At 41.9% G+C, this 13,278-nt stretch overlaps 1 protein-coding gene across 1 annotated transcript in view; it reads right to left on the bottom strand.

The window, feature by feature from the left end:
• Positions 1-2,200: 2,200 nt before the first annotated feature.
• The window catches only part of CCDC192 (coiled-coil domain containing 192), a gene marked incomplete at its 5' end in the record, with an annotated part of 160,368 nt that continues 149,290 nt past the window's right edge, over positions 2,201-13,278 (bottom strand). The window contains one exon of the mRNA XM_048220745.2: positions 2,201-3,019. Within this exon, the coding sequence (XP_048076702.2) occupies positions 2,733-3,019 (287 nt within the window). The remainder of the gene's footprint in view (positions 3,020-13,278) is intronic.

Genomic DNA, 13,278 nt, shown 5'->3' with positions numbered 1-13,278 from the left:
TGGCAGAAAATGGAAATGAACTTTGGGGACATACAGTGGTGTAAATATCCAGCTGGGAATGTGAATTTTCCACTTAGAAAAGCCTCAGAGGCCAGCAACACCTCTTCCCACTGCCCTTCCTCCTCCCTCAACTATCCCCACACCACCCTATAAACCCTGGATATTTAAAGAATGCTTGTTACTAAGATTCACTAGCAGAGATTAGTCTTTTCACCTTTGGGTGGAATCTTCTCCCCACTTCTGATCTGGAGATCACCAGGACCTGAGTCTAGTAACCCAGATGAGCTTCTTATAAGGATGGTTTTGCAGGGTAACGGGAGCCCTGATGCTTGCTTGCTTCTTCACTGGCTCGTCTTGGATATTTAGAAGTGACAGGCTCAGTTAATTATTAACCACAGTTCCAGCTCCGCCTGTTATTTTATCTCCACTGTCAGTCTGCTTTCCTTCTGAGGGCTAGCCAAGGCATTGGGGGGGGGGGGAGGGGGGATGGACCTAGAAGTTAACATCCCCCTCTCTGGGATATGATGGGATTTTCTTTTCTCTCCTTCCCTACTTTCCATCTTTCTCACTACCCCCCCCCCCCCAATATCCCTTGGGATTAAGACAATCTCTGGTAAAATAAAGAGCTGGAAACTTGATGATCGTAATAACAGCTCAAAATTGTGGAGATGGTGATTTGTCTTGGAGATAGTCCACTCTTCAGAAACAGAAAGATTTAAAGCTTTCTCACAGATAGACACAATGAGGACATACCAACCCTCAGCCATGTTGTCCGAAACAATGGGCAAAACTTCAAGGTTGGAACAGAGAGACCTAGTCGGGGCCAGAGAAATGGAAAGACTCAGGACATCATGGGGTTTGAGGAGGTGAGAAGGAGAAGGGATTTCTGAAGTGGATTCTGTAAGGGCTGAAGCACACTCCGTGGAAAAAGTTCTTTTCGGAATCATGGAAAAGTACCCTGAGTCACTTTCTGGGGTAGGTGTCTATTCATGATCAGAGAGTTGTAAATTGGTTTCATTTCCGATCATGGACTGCAACTGTACATCCTTGCTGACATTACATGTGAAACTCTGAGATTATATACAAATATAGAAAGAGTCTAGCTTTGTAAGAAAGAGCACTTACTGGTACAATCTGTGTTTTGTTTTGTTTTGTCTTGTTTTGAAATGAAAACCTAGAGTCAATGTTGTAAAGCTATTATGAGCCCCAAATTTAATTACTTCCCCCCTTTTTTTTAAGTCAGATTTGGAATCTTTGTTTTGTAGATAGTCAGGATCCATAATCAGATTATACGCTAATTGAATTTTGTAGAAGACACCTCCCACTGGTTTGCAAGGAGCAATTCTCCCTTTGGGTATAGTCTTTTATCTGGGAATAAAAGTGTGACAGCTCTGCTTGAATTCAGCCTTATACCAATGTGTCTTAAATTGTAGGTCCTAAAAAAAACATTCAACAGGAATCCCACCTGTGTTAAAATGCATGTTCCTGGGGCCTAACCCAAAGACCAGGAATATGAATTCTTATTGATTACTCATGCTCAGTAAATGAGAACCTTTATTAAGCAGCATTAATCAGGTTTACTCTGTGTTACATTCTCTCTTCCATTTCTTATCTCCCTTCCCTTTGAGGAGACTCATGTGTGTCTATAAACTCTTGCATGATAAAAGTGGTGATTCTCATGTTTGCTATGATATTTCTAATATCTGTTGTCTCTGGTAGACAGAAGTCTCTCAGTATTTGTTGAACTGGTTTAATTAAATCAAGAAGTGGTGATGTAGTCAGATCCACGGGAGAGCTACAGCTGTTTGCCTGAGTCATTCTATACTAGGACAGTAAGAATTAAGTACCAAAGTTAGTGCCTAGCTGCTCCCTTTGTGTGGGAAATAGTTTACTCGAAGGAGATGCGTGAAAGAGGAACATGATATGATTCCTTCTAGACCATTAATTATAGGGTAGCTTTCCTTTGCCCATCCTCTATTTTTCCTGACATGATTTTGTGCTGTCCACACCTCCTTGATACAATAATAACAGAAGAGTATATTTTGTTTTGGTCTGAGTCTTGATCCAACAGGAAAAAATAGTGATGTCTGTTTTCCCAAGGAGATGTTGTCCCAGGACACTTTTCCCAAAGGACCACAGTGCTGATTCATCCATTCTTTATTTATTTTTATTCTTTAATTTTATTTCAATTCTACCCTTGCTAAATGCTAATAAGATACATGCCATAAAGAAATATATTCTAGAGGACATGAAAAAACGGACCTCACGTCTGTTAATTCTGCTGGCAATGATGCCACTCTTCAGTACCCTAATGCTCCCCAGCTTGAAGCTTGCCTTCTATGACAGTTTTCTGTCCACAGATGAGCTGCTTATGGATCCAGGTGTGGTGCCACCTTGCAAAGTGACAAACCTCTGATAAGAAAATAATACTATGTTCTTTGACCGTTGGTGTAGTTGTGTGTTTTTCTCCATCCCATGGTTGTCTGGGATATTTAAAAACATAGTGTTCCACAAGTGTGTGGGTTACCTGACTACTGATGTCTGAAGGGGAGATATTCAGGAATTGCATCTGAAGACTCCCCTTTGCTTTGTTTCCTTCCAATACAAATGTTATAGGATATATTCAAACCCATCATCTTGAACTTGAGTTTGTGAATGGGGAGACTAGCTGGGTTCTGGACTTTACACTGGTGACACTTAATAAACATTTATTATTTTCTTACTGGGAATCCTTACATATCCTCATCAGAGACCACAGGGGTGACACTATTATTAAAGAAAATCGGGGCTTCTTGTAAACATTCTGGAGAGTCCTCAACCTCTTGGAAGGGCTGGGATCCCCGCTCAGCTTCCAGCTGCTGAATCTTCCTCTCCTTTTGCTCTAAAACATCTTCCAGCTGGGTGATCTTCTCAGTCTGAAGGGAAACTTGCGTCGACAACTCCATAATCAGGTTAATTTTTCGATCACCTTCTTCCACAGGCGGGAGGCCACCACTGGACTCTTCCCGAGAGTTGTCTTCTAGAGCAAAGAAGAAAAAGAAAGTCTGAGCAGTTTTAATTGGATTTCCCAGAGCTCAAAGAGAGGGAAGATGAAAAAGCTGTATTTCTCACGTTCCTAAAAGGGAACACAGATGTTGCGTCATCTGGTCAGATATACTGAGAATGGAATCCGGATCCGGTGAGGGAAAAGTTTCAGGGTGCTCATGAAAAAAGAACTTGGAAGCCTCCAGAGAGGGAGGAGAATCAGTCTTTGCCAACTCTTTTTTGTAGCATTTAACTTTTAATTAACCATGGGAATGAGCACTCCTTGAAAATCCAATCTATAAACAACAGTCATCCCAAGTTTCATGGTATCCTTTTGCTTAAGAATCTTTCACAAGAGTGACAATCGAGTAGAGATATACTTTAACTTGAGTTTAACTCAACTGGGGGAAAAAAAAAAACAAACTTGTTACTGCCCCTTCTGGAGGATGTGATGAGAAAAGACTAGTTTCTTAACCCAAGTCAGCTTTACAGTTGGCAGGGGTATAATTTGAGGTGATCCAGGAAAACTATTAGCATAGTATCTGCCATAGAGATTCTTTTTGTAAGGTCTGAAACTTTTTCAGCATTTCTTAATAAAAATCGCCAGTATCTCCTGGATAGAAAAGCTTATCCTTTATAATTTCTGACCCCTCAGAGAAGGATAGAAGCCTGAGAAAGGAGGAAGAGGGAGGCTCCAATAAAGAGCTAAAATGTTGGTGGCTGGCAGCAGGGAAGCCTTGGGGGGAAAAAAGTTCCAGTAGACCATCAAACAATGTAGCTGCTGATAGCAAACCACATCCTACTAGACTTTAGTAGGGTCACCCTCGTTTACCGCTTTCATCCTGAAATCTCCACCGTTAAAATCACGTCTCTGACTTATGTAAAGGGCAGACAAATCAGCTGTAAGTAAGGGATGTCAATTGCTTGGGTGTCACTGTAGGAATATTCGAGCTAATAGCGTACGAATGAATGGTATTGACAGCTGATTACTATAATTCAAGGTCCAGCATTACTCAGTCCTCCGTGAACCCAAACCCCACAGCTGCACCCGAGGGAAACCTAACTGCCAGTCCAGGAGACAAATGCCTGCTACTATGGTGTAAAGACGGGCTAAAGATGGGGCAGCTTTGCTGTGATAGTCCGTGCAGGCAGGGAATCACCCACTTCTCGGCAAATAAAACTCATTTGCAGTTTTTTTTTTCTAATTTTCCCCAAGGGATCATGGGATGAAAGCTTGAACACTGAATTGCACAGGGGGCAGGATGCTTTGGGCCTCCCAAAAGTGATGAGGGGAAAGATCAGGATGTCCTCTGCTCTTTAGCAGTTGTGCTTAGCGATGTCCTACATTCCAAGAATCTGTGGAGAAGTTTTTGTTCTGAAGATGTGAAATTTTAACACTAATATTGAAGGAGATGGTAGTTTGAATACCTTTCTTTAAAAGCAGTGGAAAAAAATCTCCACACCTCAAAGGAGCATGTGGTTTGTTGCCTCTGTGCTTTCAGGCCCGGCAGAGTCAGTCCATTTGGCAGGAGGCTTTAATCAGCTGCTGATACGCCAGGGCCTCCTCACCTTTTATCTGGCCAGAGCTGTGCTGTCCAATACAGTAGCCACTAGCCACATGTGGCATTAAGCAATTAAATGTGGCTATTCTGAAATGGTTGTACTATAAGTATAAAATACACATTTGATTTTGAAGACAAGTGTGAAAGAAATGTGAACTATCTCATTAAATTTTAAAAATTGGTTATGTATGAAAACAATAAAATTTGGATCTGTTGTGTAAAATAAGATACATTTTAAAACAATGTTCACTCATTCATTTTTCCTATTTTAAAAATGTGGCTCCTGGAAAATGTGAAACATCATACGTGGCCTGCGTTGGTGGCTCTCACTTTTCTGTTGGCTGGTGCTGGACTCGACTTTCCTTTTGGATGAGCCCTCTCTGAAACCCAGGTGGATGGGTTTCTTGTAGGTGGCTCTAGTTAACATGTATGGTTGTTGTTTGGGAGGGAGGATTGTTGACCCTCAACTGTTAGCACACAGATCATTTTTTCTGTTACTCCCGAAGGTAGAGGCATGGAAATCTTGGAAATCTTATGGGTTGAAGTGAGTTTTCACAGGAGAGGAAAGAAAAGACAGGAAGTGGCAACAAGAGGCAGTGAGAAGATAGGAAGGAAAGGAATGGTGGGCAGGAAAGGGAAGACAGGGCCTTCATGAGGCTCCAGGATGGAGAAGGGCATCAGGGGCCTCCCTCCTTGTTGTGCCTGCTTGTCCTCTTTCTCTTTGACCTCTCTTCAAGGAGGAGTTATTTCCTACCAATTTATACACCTAAGAAAAGGCATTTAGTGCCATTAAGGAGGCAAACTGGTCAAAAACTTTTTTTAAAAAATAAGGCAATATAGGTGCAATACTTTGTTCATCTAATTCTAGTGATAAAGGGGTAAAAATGCAGCAGGATGTCATTATCTAGGCAATTGCATTTGCAAGGTCTGCATCCTCTGTCTCTGCCTGCCCAGAAGACAGAGAAAGAGAATGAGGGAAAGAGAGGCAGGGTGTCTTGGTTAGCTCAGGCTGCCATAACACACTACCAAACCTTTGACTCAGGGCCTTATACAACAGAGATTTATCTTCTCACAGTTCTGGAGGCCAATAGTTTGAGATCTGGGTGCCAGCATAGTTGGGTTCTGGTGAGAACTCTGTCTGGTTTGCAGAAAGCCACCTTCCCATTGTGTCCTCACATGGTTCAGAGAGAGACCACAAGCTCTCTGAAGTTTTCTTCTAAGGGCATTCATTTCATGACCCGACCCTTATGACCTCATTGAAACTTAATCACTCCCAAAGGTACCATCTCCAAATGCTATCACATTGGGGTTAGGGCTTCAACATATGAATTTCGTTGGGGATGCAATTCAGACAATAGCAAAGGGAAAAGACAATTGGAAAAGAAGAGTTAGCACAAGGGCCTTGATTCTCATTGTATTGTTTTCATGTATTAAATGAAAATGCTGATAAGGAGATAAGCTAAAGTGCAGCTTTTTTGGATTCCATGTATAAGTGATATCATATAGTATTTGTCTTTCTCTGTCTGACGTATTTTACCAAACAGAGTGTAAACCCTGAACTGATTGAAAAAGAGTGGTGTTTACTAAGAAGGGGGATGGGGAGGGAGGAATTGGAGAAGTATTGGTCAAAGTGTATGAATTTCTAGTTATAAACTTAAATTCTGAGTAATGTATAGTGTAATGATTATAATGAATACTACTGTATTGCATACTTGAAAGTTGCTGGGAGAGTAGATCTTAAATGTTCCCTCCACAAAATAGACATGGTAATTCTGTGTTGGGCTGGTAATCTTAGCTAACATTATGGTGGCAATCATTTTGCAAAATACACATGTATCCAGTGAACACATGGTACACTTTAAACTTACACCATGTTATAGGTCAATTATATCTCAGGAAAACTGGGGGGAAAAAAAGAAAAAACGAAGTATATATACCAAGAAGGAAGTTTCTCATACAGCTATATTTTACTATTTAATGACCTCTTCACACATACAATAAAAAATATTTTGTCCCGTTTCTAAACACGTTACAAATCATAAAAGTGTTTAAACTCTTCAACGAAGTGGGGGCTCCAGGAGCCTCATATCCTATTTGTAGTGGAGTTAGCCCAGGGGTGGTCGACACTCCAGCACGATCTGACTTGCACCATTCTCCCTGAGTCCAGGCTCCCTTATCTGGAAGCTCCTGACAGGACTACCCATCCCCACTGGTGCTCTTTCCTAGATTTTCATTAGCAGCTCAGATAGTCTTGCCAAGGTCACATCTGCCTGAAGCATAGAGGGTTCTGTCATCTGACCAGATAATCTCAGGTTTCGCCCATTCTCAGGGGCTCCAGGAGACACAGAGACAAGAGAAATTCTTCTGTCACAGGTAGGGAGCAAACCTGATTAGCCGTAGTTCGGGTATGAAATCACAGTTGCTACCATTGCAAAGGTTTTTGTAAGTACATGCCATTTTTCATGATTTCCCCTCCTTCTTCTTCAACTTAGAGTAAGTGTGAAGATGGAATGACAATGATAACTTAGGGTCATGGCAAAGAGGAGAAGAGGTGGTGGCAGTTGTGCTGCTTAAAAAGGTTTAGAAAGAAGACAGACAACAGGAGCATTCTTTTGCTCGCAGCTGGGGCAGACTGGGCTCACTTTTCTATGTAGCCTTGAAGGACAAAAGGCCCGGAAGAAATTGTGACATTTGCCTTTGACCATTTCCAGCTTCTCATTCTTAATATCCTTAAACCCTCATGCTCTTAGCCTTAAACCCTTCATGCAAAGTACCACATGTGAGTCACAACAAAAATACTAGGAACTAAATAGATAACAGCAGCTGTCATTATAGTTTGAGTAGCTTAGAGACTTAGCTTAGAATGTGTATTTTGGGACCATCTGATCTCATCTGCACAGGAATTACATCTGCAACATCTCTAACTAATGCTTGTCTAAGTAAGTGGCTCTCAGACATGAGTGTCCCTCCAGCTCTTCATAGGTCAGCTGCCAGTTGTAACTAATAAGTAAAATTTGCCTTTTACCGTCAGTGTGGCTGCACATTGTTAGAGAGATACCTGGTGGGTGGAAAGCTGTGATGGACAGACTGGAGGAGAAAGCAGGATACAGCTTGTTGCTAATCAGAGAAAGGACATGTGGTTAATACTAGGTTCAAAGACCTAAATCACGTGAAAACATCGCTCCATGCATCCGGGAAGTTAATAGTTTTGCGTCTACTGTAATACATGACTGAAGGGTGACCCAGTGAGTCTCTGGGAGGCTTTTTAAAGTTTTTCTAAATACTTTCTAAAAACGGGCATTTCCCCTTTTGATCCCTTCGCTAATGCTACCACCAAAAAGTGTTCAGTGAACACAGAAATGCTAAGAACCACTGATCTGGTTTCTGCTTCACATGCCTCTCACGATGGGAAGCACACCTCTCCCCAGACAGGTCTCCACCGTCATTTAAAAAATTAATTCAGCAGTAATTAGTCACTGGAGCCCTGCACATGGCGACCGAGTCAGATGCGCTGTTGGCTCCCACATTCTCAGTTCCGTGGTAGGGGAGAGGCAGCACCGAGTTAGGCCCCAAAAGACGTTAGGGATTTAGCCTAAACAAACATCTCCGTCGCGTACTACCTCGTGAACGTTTACTTTTCTCTCTGCTTTCCAAGCTAATGACCAAGGCTGCCAAGTGTTTACTCAATAAGAACGACTCTTCCCGGTGAGGTGATTAAATACTTTATTTCATCAGAGCCACCCAGGATTACTGTTTGGCCTAAAAGACTATGTCAGCTTCCTCCTCTGTACAAATGCCCATCACTCTGACTCACCTTCATGTGGTTTTGGAAGCTGTGTATATTTCTCAGTAACCACAAGGGAGTCCAGTTTCATCTATTGCCATACTTGGACTTGAAAATTGGCTCATCCTTGTAAATATCTCTCTCTCACTACTTGAATAATAAACAAAACTTCAACAATAACCTTCCTAGTTTTCTGTCCTTCTCTAGACTTTCACAATTGCCATCTGAGAATAGTACTTCTCTGAAATAAATGATTCGCTTCTTTTGGGGGTTCTTATAGCACAAGTATTTTACATTGTAAACGTCAAATTAGTCTTACTACTTGAAGTTTTCTCTGTTTTATTCCTTTAGTGTTTGTATTCATATGGAGACCGGTGTCTCTAGTGACAAACGGCCAACTTTGAAGAGTTTTCAATTACTTCCCATTAATGCTGTGAACATTTAGAATACATTTGAAGTTGGCATGTGTTTGTTGATTTGGAAATAAGAGCAGCATTAAAAGAACAGAGTTGATTGGGGTGCCGGGTGGCTTAGTTGATTGGACGTCCGGCTCTTGATTTCAGCTCAGGTCGTAATCTTGGGGTCCTGGGATCGAGTGCCGCGTAGGGCTCCAAGTTCAGTGCGGAGTCTGCTTGGCGAGTCTCTCCCTCTCCCTCTGCCCCCTACTCCCCTGCGCTCTCTTCCCTCTCAAATAAAGAAATACAATTTTTTTAAAAAAAAGGATAGATTTAATTGACAAATAAGTTTGGTCAGTTAAAAGAACTGAAATGTAGTTTGATATATGCTTAGAAATTTTCAGTGTATATCAGAAAACTTCCCACATCTTAGTGACAACCACTGTTACAATAGGATTTTATATTAGCAGAAATATCTAGAATGCAGTGGTAGATGGGAGCAAATACATATTTTCACCTAGCCATAGTCCAACAGCCCCACACCTTAGATCCTGAACACATGTGTTTTAGTAAATGCTTTGGAAGGAACAAAATACTTAGTTTAAAACCATGGTGGCAGGGATGCAGTGCTCATGACATGTGGAAGTGCTCTGGAGAGTGATCAAAGAGCTTATAGAGCACTTGATGAAGAAAACACTTAGGAAAAACAAGGACTGAGAGAGAGTATGTAGGAAGCACTTATTGCTTCAAGTTTTGGGGGACTCCCGCAGATGTTGGGCCCGTGCCAGTCCCCAGAATCAGCATGAAGGGTCTGGCTGATGTGGATGCTTTGAGGACTTGTATGGTGTTTGAGGCCCAGGTAGGATGAAAAACATGCACCTCCAATGGTTAGCATTGCTCTTGTGGCAGTAGGATGCTCTCACTGGGAGACACGTCTAGGAAGTAAATGGATTGAGGGAATTGCAGACCCTTACCCTCCTTCCTTTGTTGACTCAGAGGCATAAATGCACCGTGATGCCCATGGTTAGTGTTTATTGAAATGGTTAATTCTCCCTTGCCCAGCACAAGTACTATAGTTGAAGTATTGTGGTAGCTTCATGTCTGGTCCTACTGCTTCTGTGGCCTACCCTTTCAGATTGGTTTCAGCTCTGCACAGAGAGGTCTCATTGAACTTTAAGTTGGGTCTTGACAGTCTTTTGTCTAAAATCTTCCAGTGATTGGGGCACCTGGGTGGCTCAGTTGTTAAGCGTCTGCCTTCAGCTCAGGGTGTGATCCCAGAGTCCTGGGATCGAGCCCCGCATGGGGCTTCCTGCTCCACTGGGAAGCCTGCTTCTTCCTCTCTCACTCCCCCTACCTGTGTTCCCTCTCTTGCTGGCTGTTTCTCTCATTGTCAAATAAATAAATAAAATCTTTAAAAAAATAAATAAAATAAAATAAGATAAAATCTTCCAATGATTTTTCATCTCATGTAGACTAAAAACCCATCTGCTAACATACTACATGATTTGGCCCCCCTTTACCTCACGGACACATCTATTCTTCCTTTCCTTCTTCCTAACAGGCTAGGCATGTTTCTACCTCAGGGCCTTTATATTTGCTTCTTCCTCTGCCTGGATAATTGTAGCTTTGATGCATACATGGCTGGCTCCCTCAGTTCCTCAGGTCTCTCCTCTCTAAAGTCACCTTCACCCAGGGAAGTCTCCCCCAGCCATCTTGCCTACAATTTCACTGCAGCCCCCACTGCTGGGCACGTCAGATCATTGTTCCCTGCTTTGCTTTTTTCTGAAATGCTATGTCTGTCTGACTGTTTTATTTTTATCTTCTTGGTAGTCTCTTCCTACCCCAGTAGAACGAAAGCTCCATGAGGTCAGAAATCTTTGTTTTGTTCGCTATTGTGTTTTCTCTATCTAAAGCAGTGCCTGGCACATGTCTTAAGTCATTTGTTCAGTGAATAAATAGATGAAAGTTAAGTACATATATGATACAAAACCACAGTAGCAATGACCAGTCCAAAGGTTTCCATTGGTACATTGTTAGGATGGTTCCCAGATTTCCTCCTCAGGCACATATTTTCTTCACACAAAGCTTTTCACTACTGCATTCCTCCCCCCACCCCCCCCCACCCTCAGATAATGAACTGTTGTGATTGTACAACATTGCAGTTAACATCTGTGAATTTAGGATTCTGTTAAATGGAAAAATGGAAAAGTTAGAACAGCTCTCTTGCAGATCTGTGACTTAGATTCTGTGAGCTATAAAAACGGTTCTCCACACTGGCACCTGGGGAGTTTCATCAATACAGAGAATACAGGGTCTCACTGCTGAAAGTCTGCTTGAGTGAATCTAGGAGAGTATCTGGGAATCTATAGTTTTACAGAGTGCCCTAGGTGGTTCTGATGATTGGCCAGGTTTTGGCAGTTGAATTTCTGCTGGCCTATAATAGGCATGGGGAACTAAATTTCTGGCTAAATCCTAAAAGGTAGGCCAGAAATCTTCTAGGCATGCCCCTTCTTGACAAGGCTGTGCTACACAAAGCAGAAGGGAGATCACATCTATTATATTCTCAGTGCCTCTCCCTTGTTACCTGACATGGCTCTGCCTGTGAATGTTATCACTGACTGAATGTATCCATGATCTTCCCCTCCCTTCCTCCACAATTAGCTTAAATCTCCACAACATCTTGCCAGTTCTAACTTGGCTGAATCATCTCCAGAATCCAGAGAAAATGATGAGTGTTTGGAGGTTTGTTTTTGCTTTTGTTTCTGTTCCTCAGTGGTTGGATGGATCCATTTCCTCACAAGCTACTCTAAGAGATGATGCCTTGAGGGCAAGCACAGTGACTCCTGGGCTTCCATAAGGGTTTAACAGGCACCACCACCACACAGGGAGCGAGCAAGTGAATCCCCTTCAGCAGATCTGAATCCAGGATTTTCTTTCTGGAGCTTCCTGAAGTCAACTGATCTGCCCCCAGAAGACTAAGAAAATTATAATAGAAAGATGTGTGAATACCTTGGTACTAGGTTGGGAGGTGGGAGAGATTTGTTTGTGTGGAAAAGCAAGTGAGGACATCTCAAAGATGGCACCACAAAACAAATATAGGCTGGTCCATGATGGAAGATGGGGGAAGCAACCAGTGGCCAGACACTACGTAGGGGCCTAGTGCAGTGCTGTGTCCCACCTTCTATCTACACCAGTAAGGTAAATTGTTTAACCAGGGTAAGGGTAGGACAACATTGGTTAACTTAGTCCATTGCTCCCTTTCGGGGAAGGGTGCCTTCCCACCCTCTTCAGGGTCTCGGGTCTTATCAGATTGTTCTACAGAAGAAGTTCTTCCACAAGATTGGGAAACAACACAAACACTATTAGCATCAGAATGCACATGAGTTATGCCTAGAGGAAATCAATCTAAGAAGAAGAAAGGTTTCTTTGGACTCTCTTTTACCTTTTCCAGTAAGCAGGACCTGAAGTCCCCTTCTATAAACCTGGCTCCTTTGAAGAGAAGAGTGGTTCAGGCACAGTGACTGATTCCCGGCCAGAGGCCTACCGGTGAAAATGGACTCTGGTAGGGAGAAGGAAATTCACAGGAGGGAGATACCTAAGAGACTATGAGACAAGAAGAAAAAAAAAGAGAGAGTAGATGAAGGACTATTTCTATGCTTATCTGCAGGGGAATCAGTATGGACTCAAAGTCAATTGGAGGAATAAGAGTAAAGATGCTTTTATGTCATTTGGACTGCATGTTGCACTAGAGTGTAACAGTGAGACTCTCCTGCTTTTCTTCTTGGTGCTCAGGGGTTATATGAGGCTAAGTCTATAGAATGAAGGACGACAATTTAGTTGTTTGCATTAATTTTCAAGCAGTTATTTGTTAAATTTCTGGTGTTGCATGGCTTTGAGAAATTATGATGCTGTAGTAAGAATAGTATTGGTATTAGTGTTATAGTATTATATTAGTATTATATACTAGTATATAGCAATAGTATTATAGTATTATATTAGTATTATAAGAATAGTATTGCCCCTGTTATTCTTTGACAGGGGCAATGAAAATTAATGTTCTTTTATGGAGAAAGTTAGGAAAAATAATTTATCATTTTTGTGGATTAGGGATTTGCTTGTATAAACTACGCGGGAGAATGGGTTTTGTGGAGAAGGGGTGCAAGTCATTTTGATTTAGTTGACCTGACAGTGCTATTAAATGTCTCTGACAACAGGACACTTGGATACAGTCATTTTGAGTGACATGACAGCTATATCTCACCACACATGGCTTCTTCTCTTCCTTAAGTCTTATCCTGTCCCTCAGTTTCTTTCTTTTGCATAGCCCTAGGATGACAATGATGGCATCACTGAATTTTACCAGCCTCCTAGATTCAGTGCTAGGTCTAGACTCAGCATTTCTTGGGTGAAGATAAGAAATCCATATATAAGATGTAATAAATTGCAAAAAAAAAAAAATACTATAGTGACAAAGGCTCTCTTCCTAACAAAACTTGAGTTAGGCTCCTCTGAA

Source organism: Ursus arctos, unplaced genomic scaffold (assembly GCF_023065955.2).
Source record: "Ursus arctos isolate Adak ecotype North America unplaced genomic scaffold, UrsArc2.0 scaffold_5, whole genome shotgun sequence".
In the NCBI taxonomy this organism is placed as follows: Eukaryota; Metazoa; Chordata; class Mammalia; order Carnivora; family Ursidae; genus Ursus; species Ursus arctos.
The sequence above is the reverse complement of the archived record's forward strand: the minus strand, read 5'-3'. Positions and strand labels throughout refer to the sequence as shown.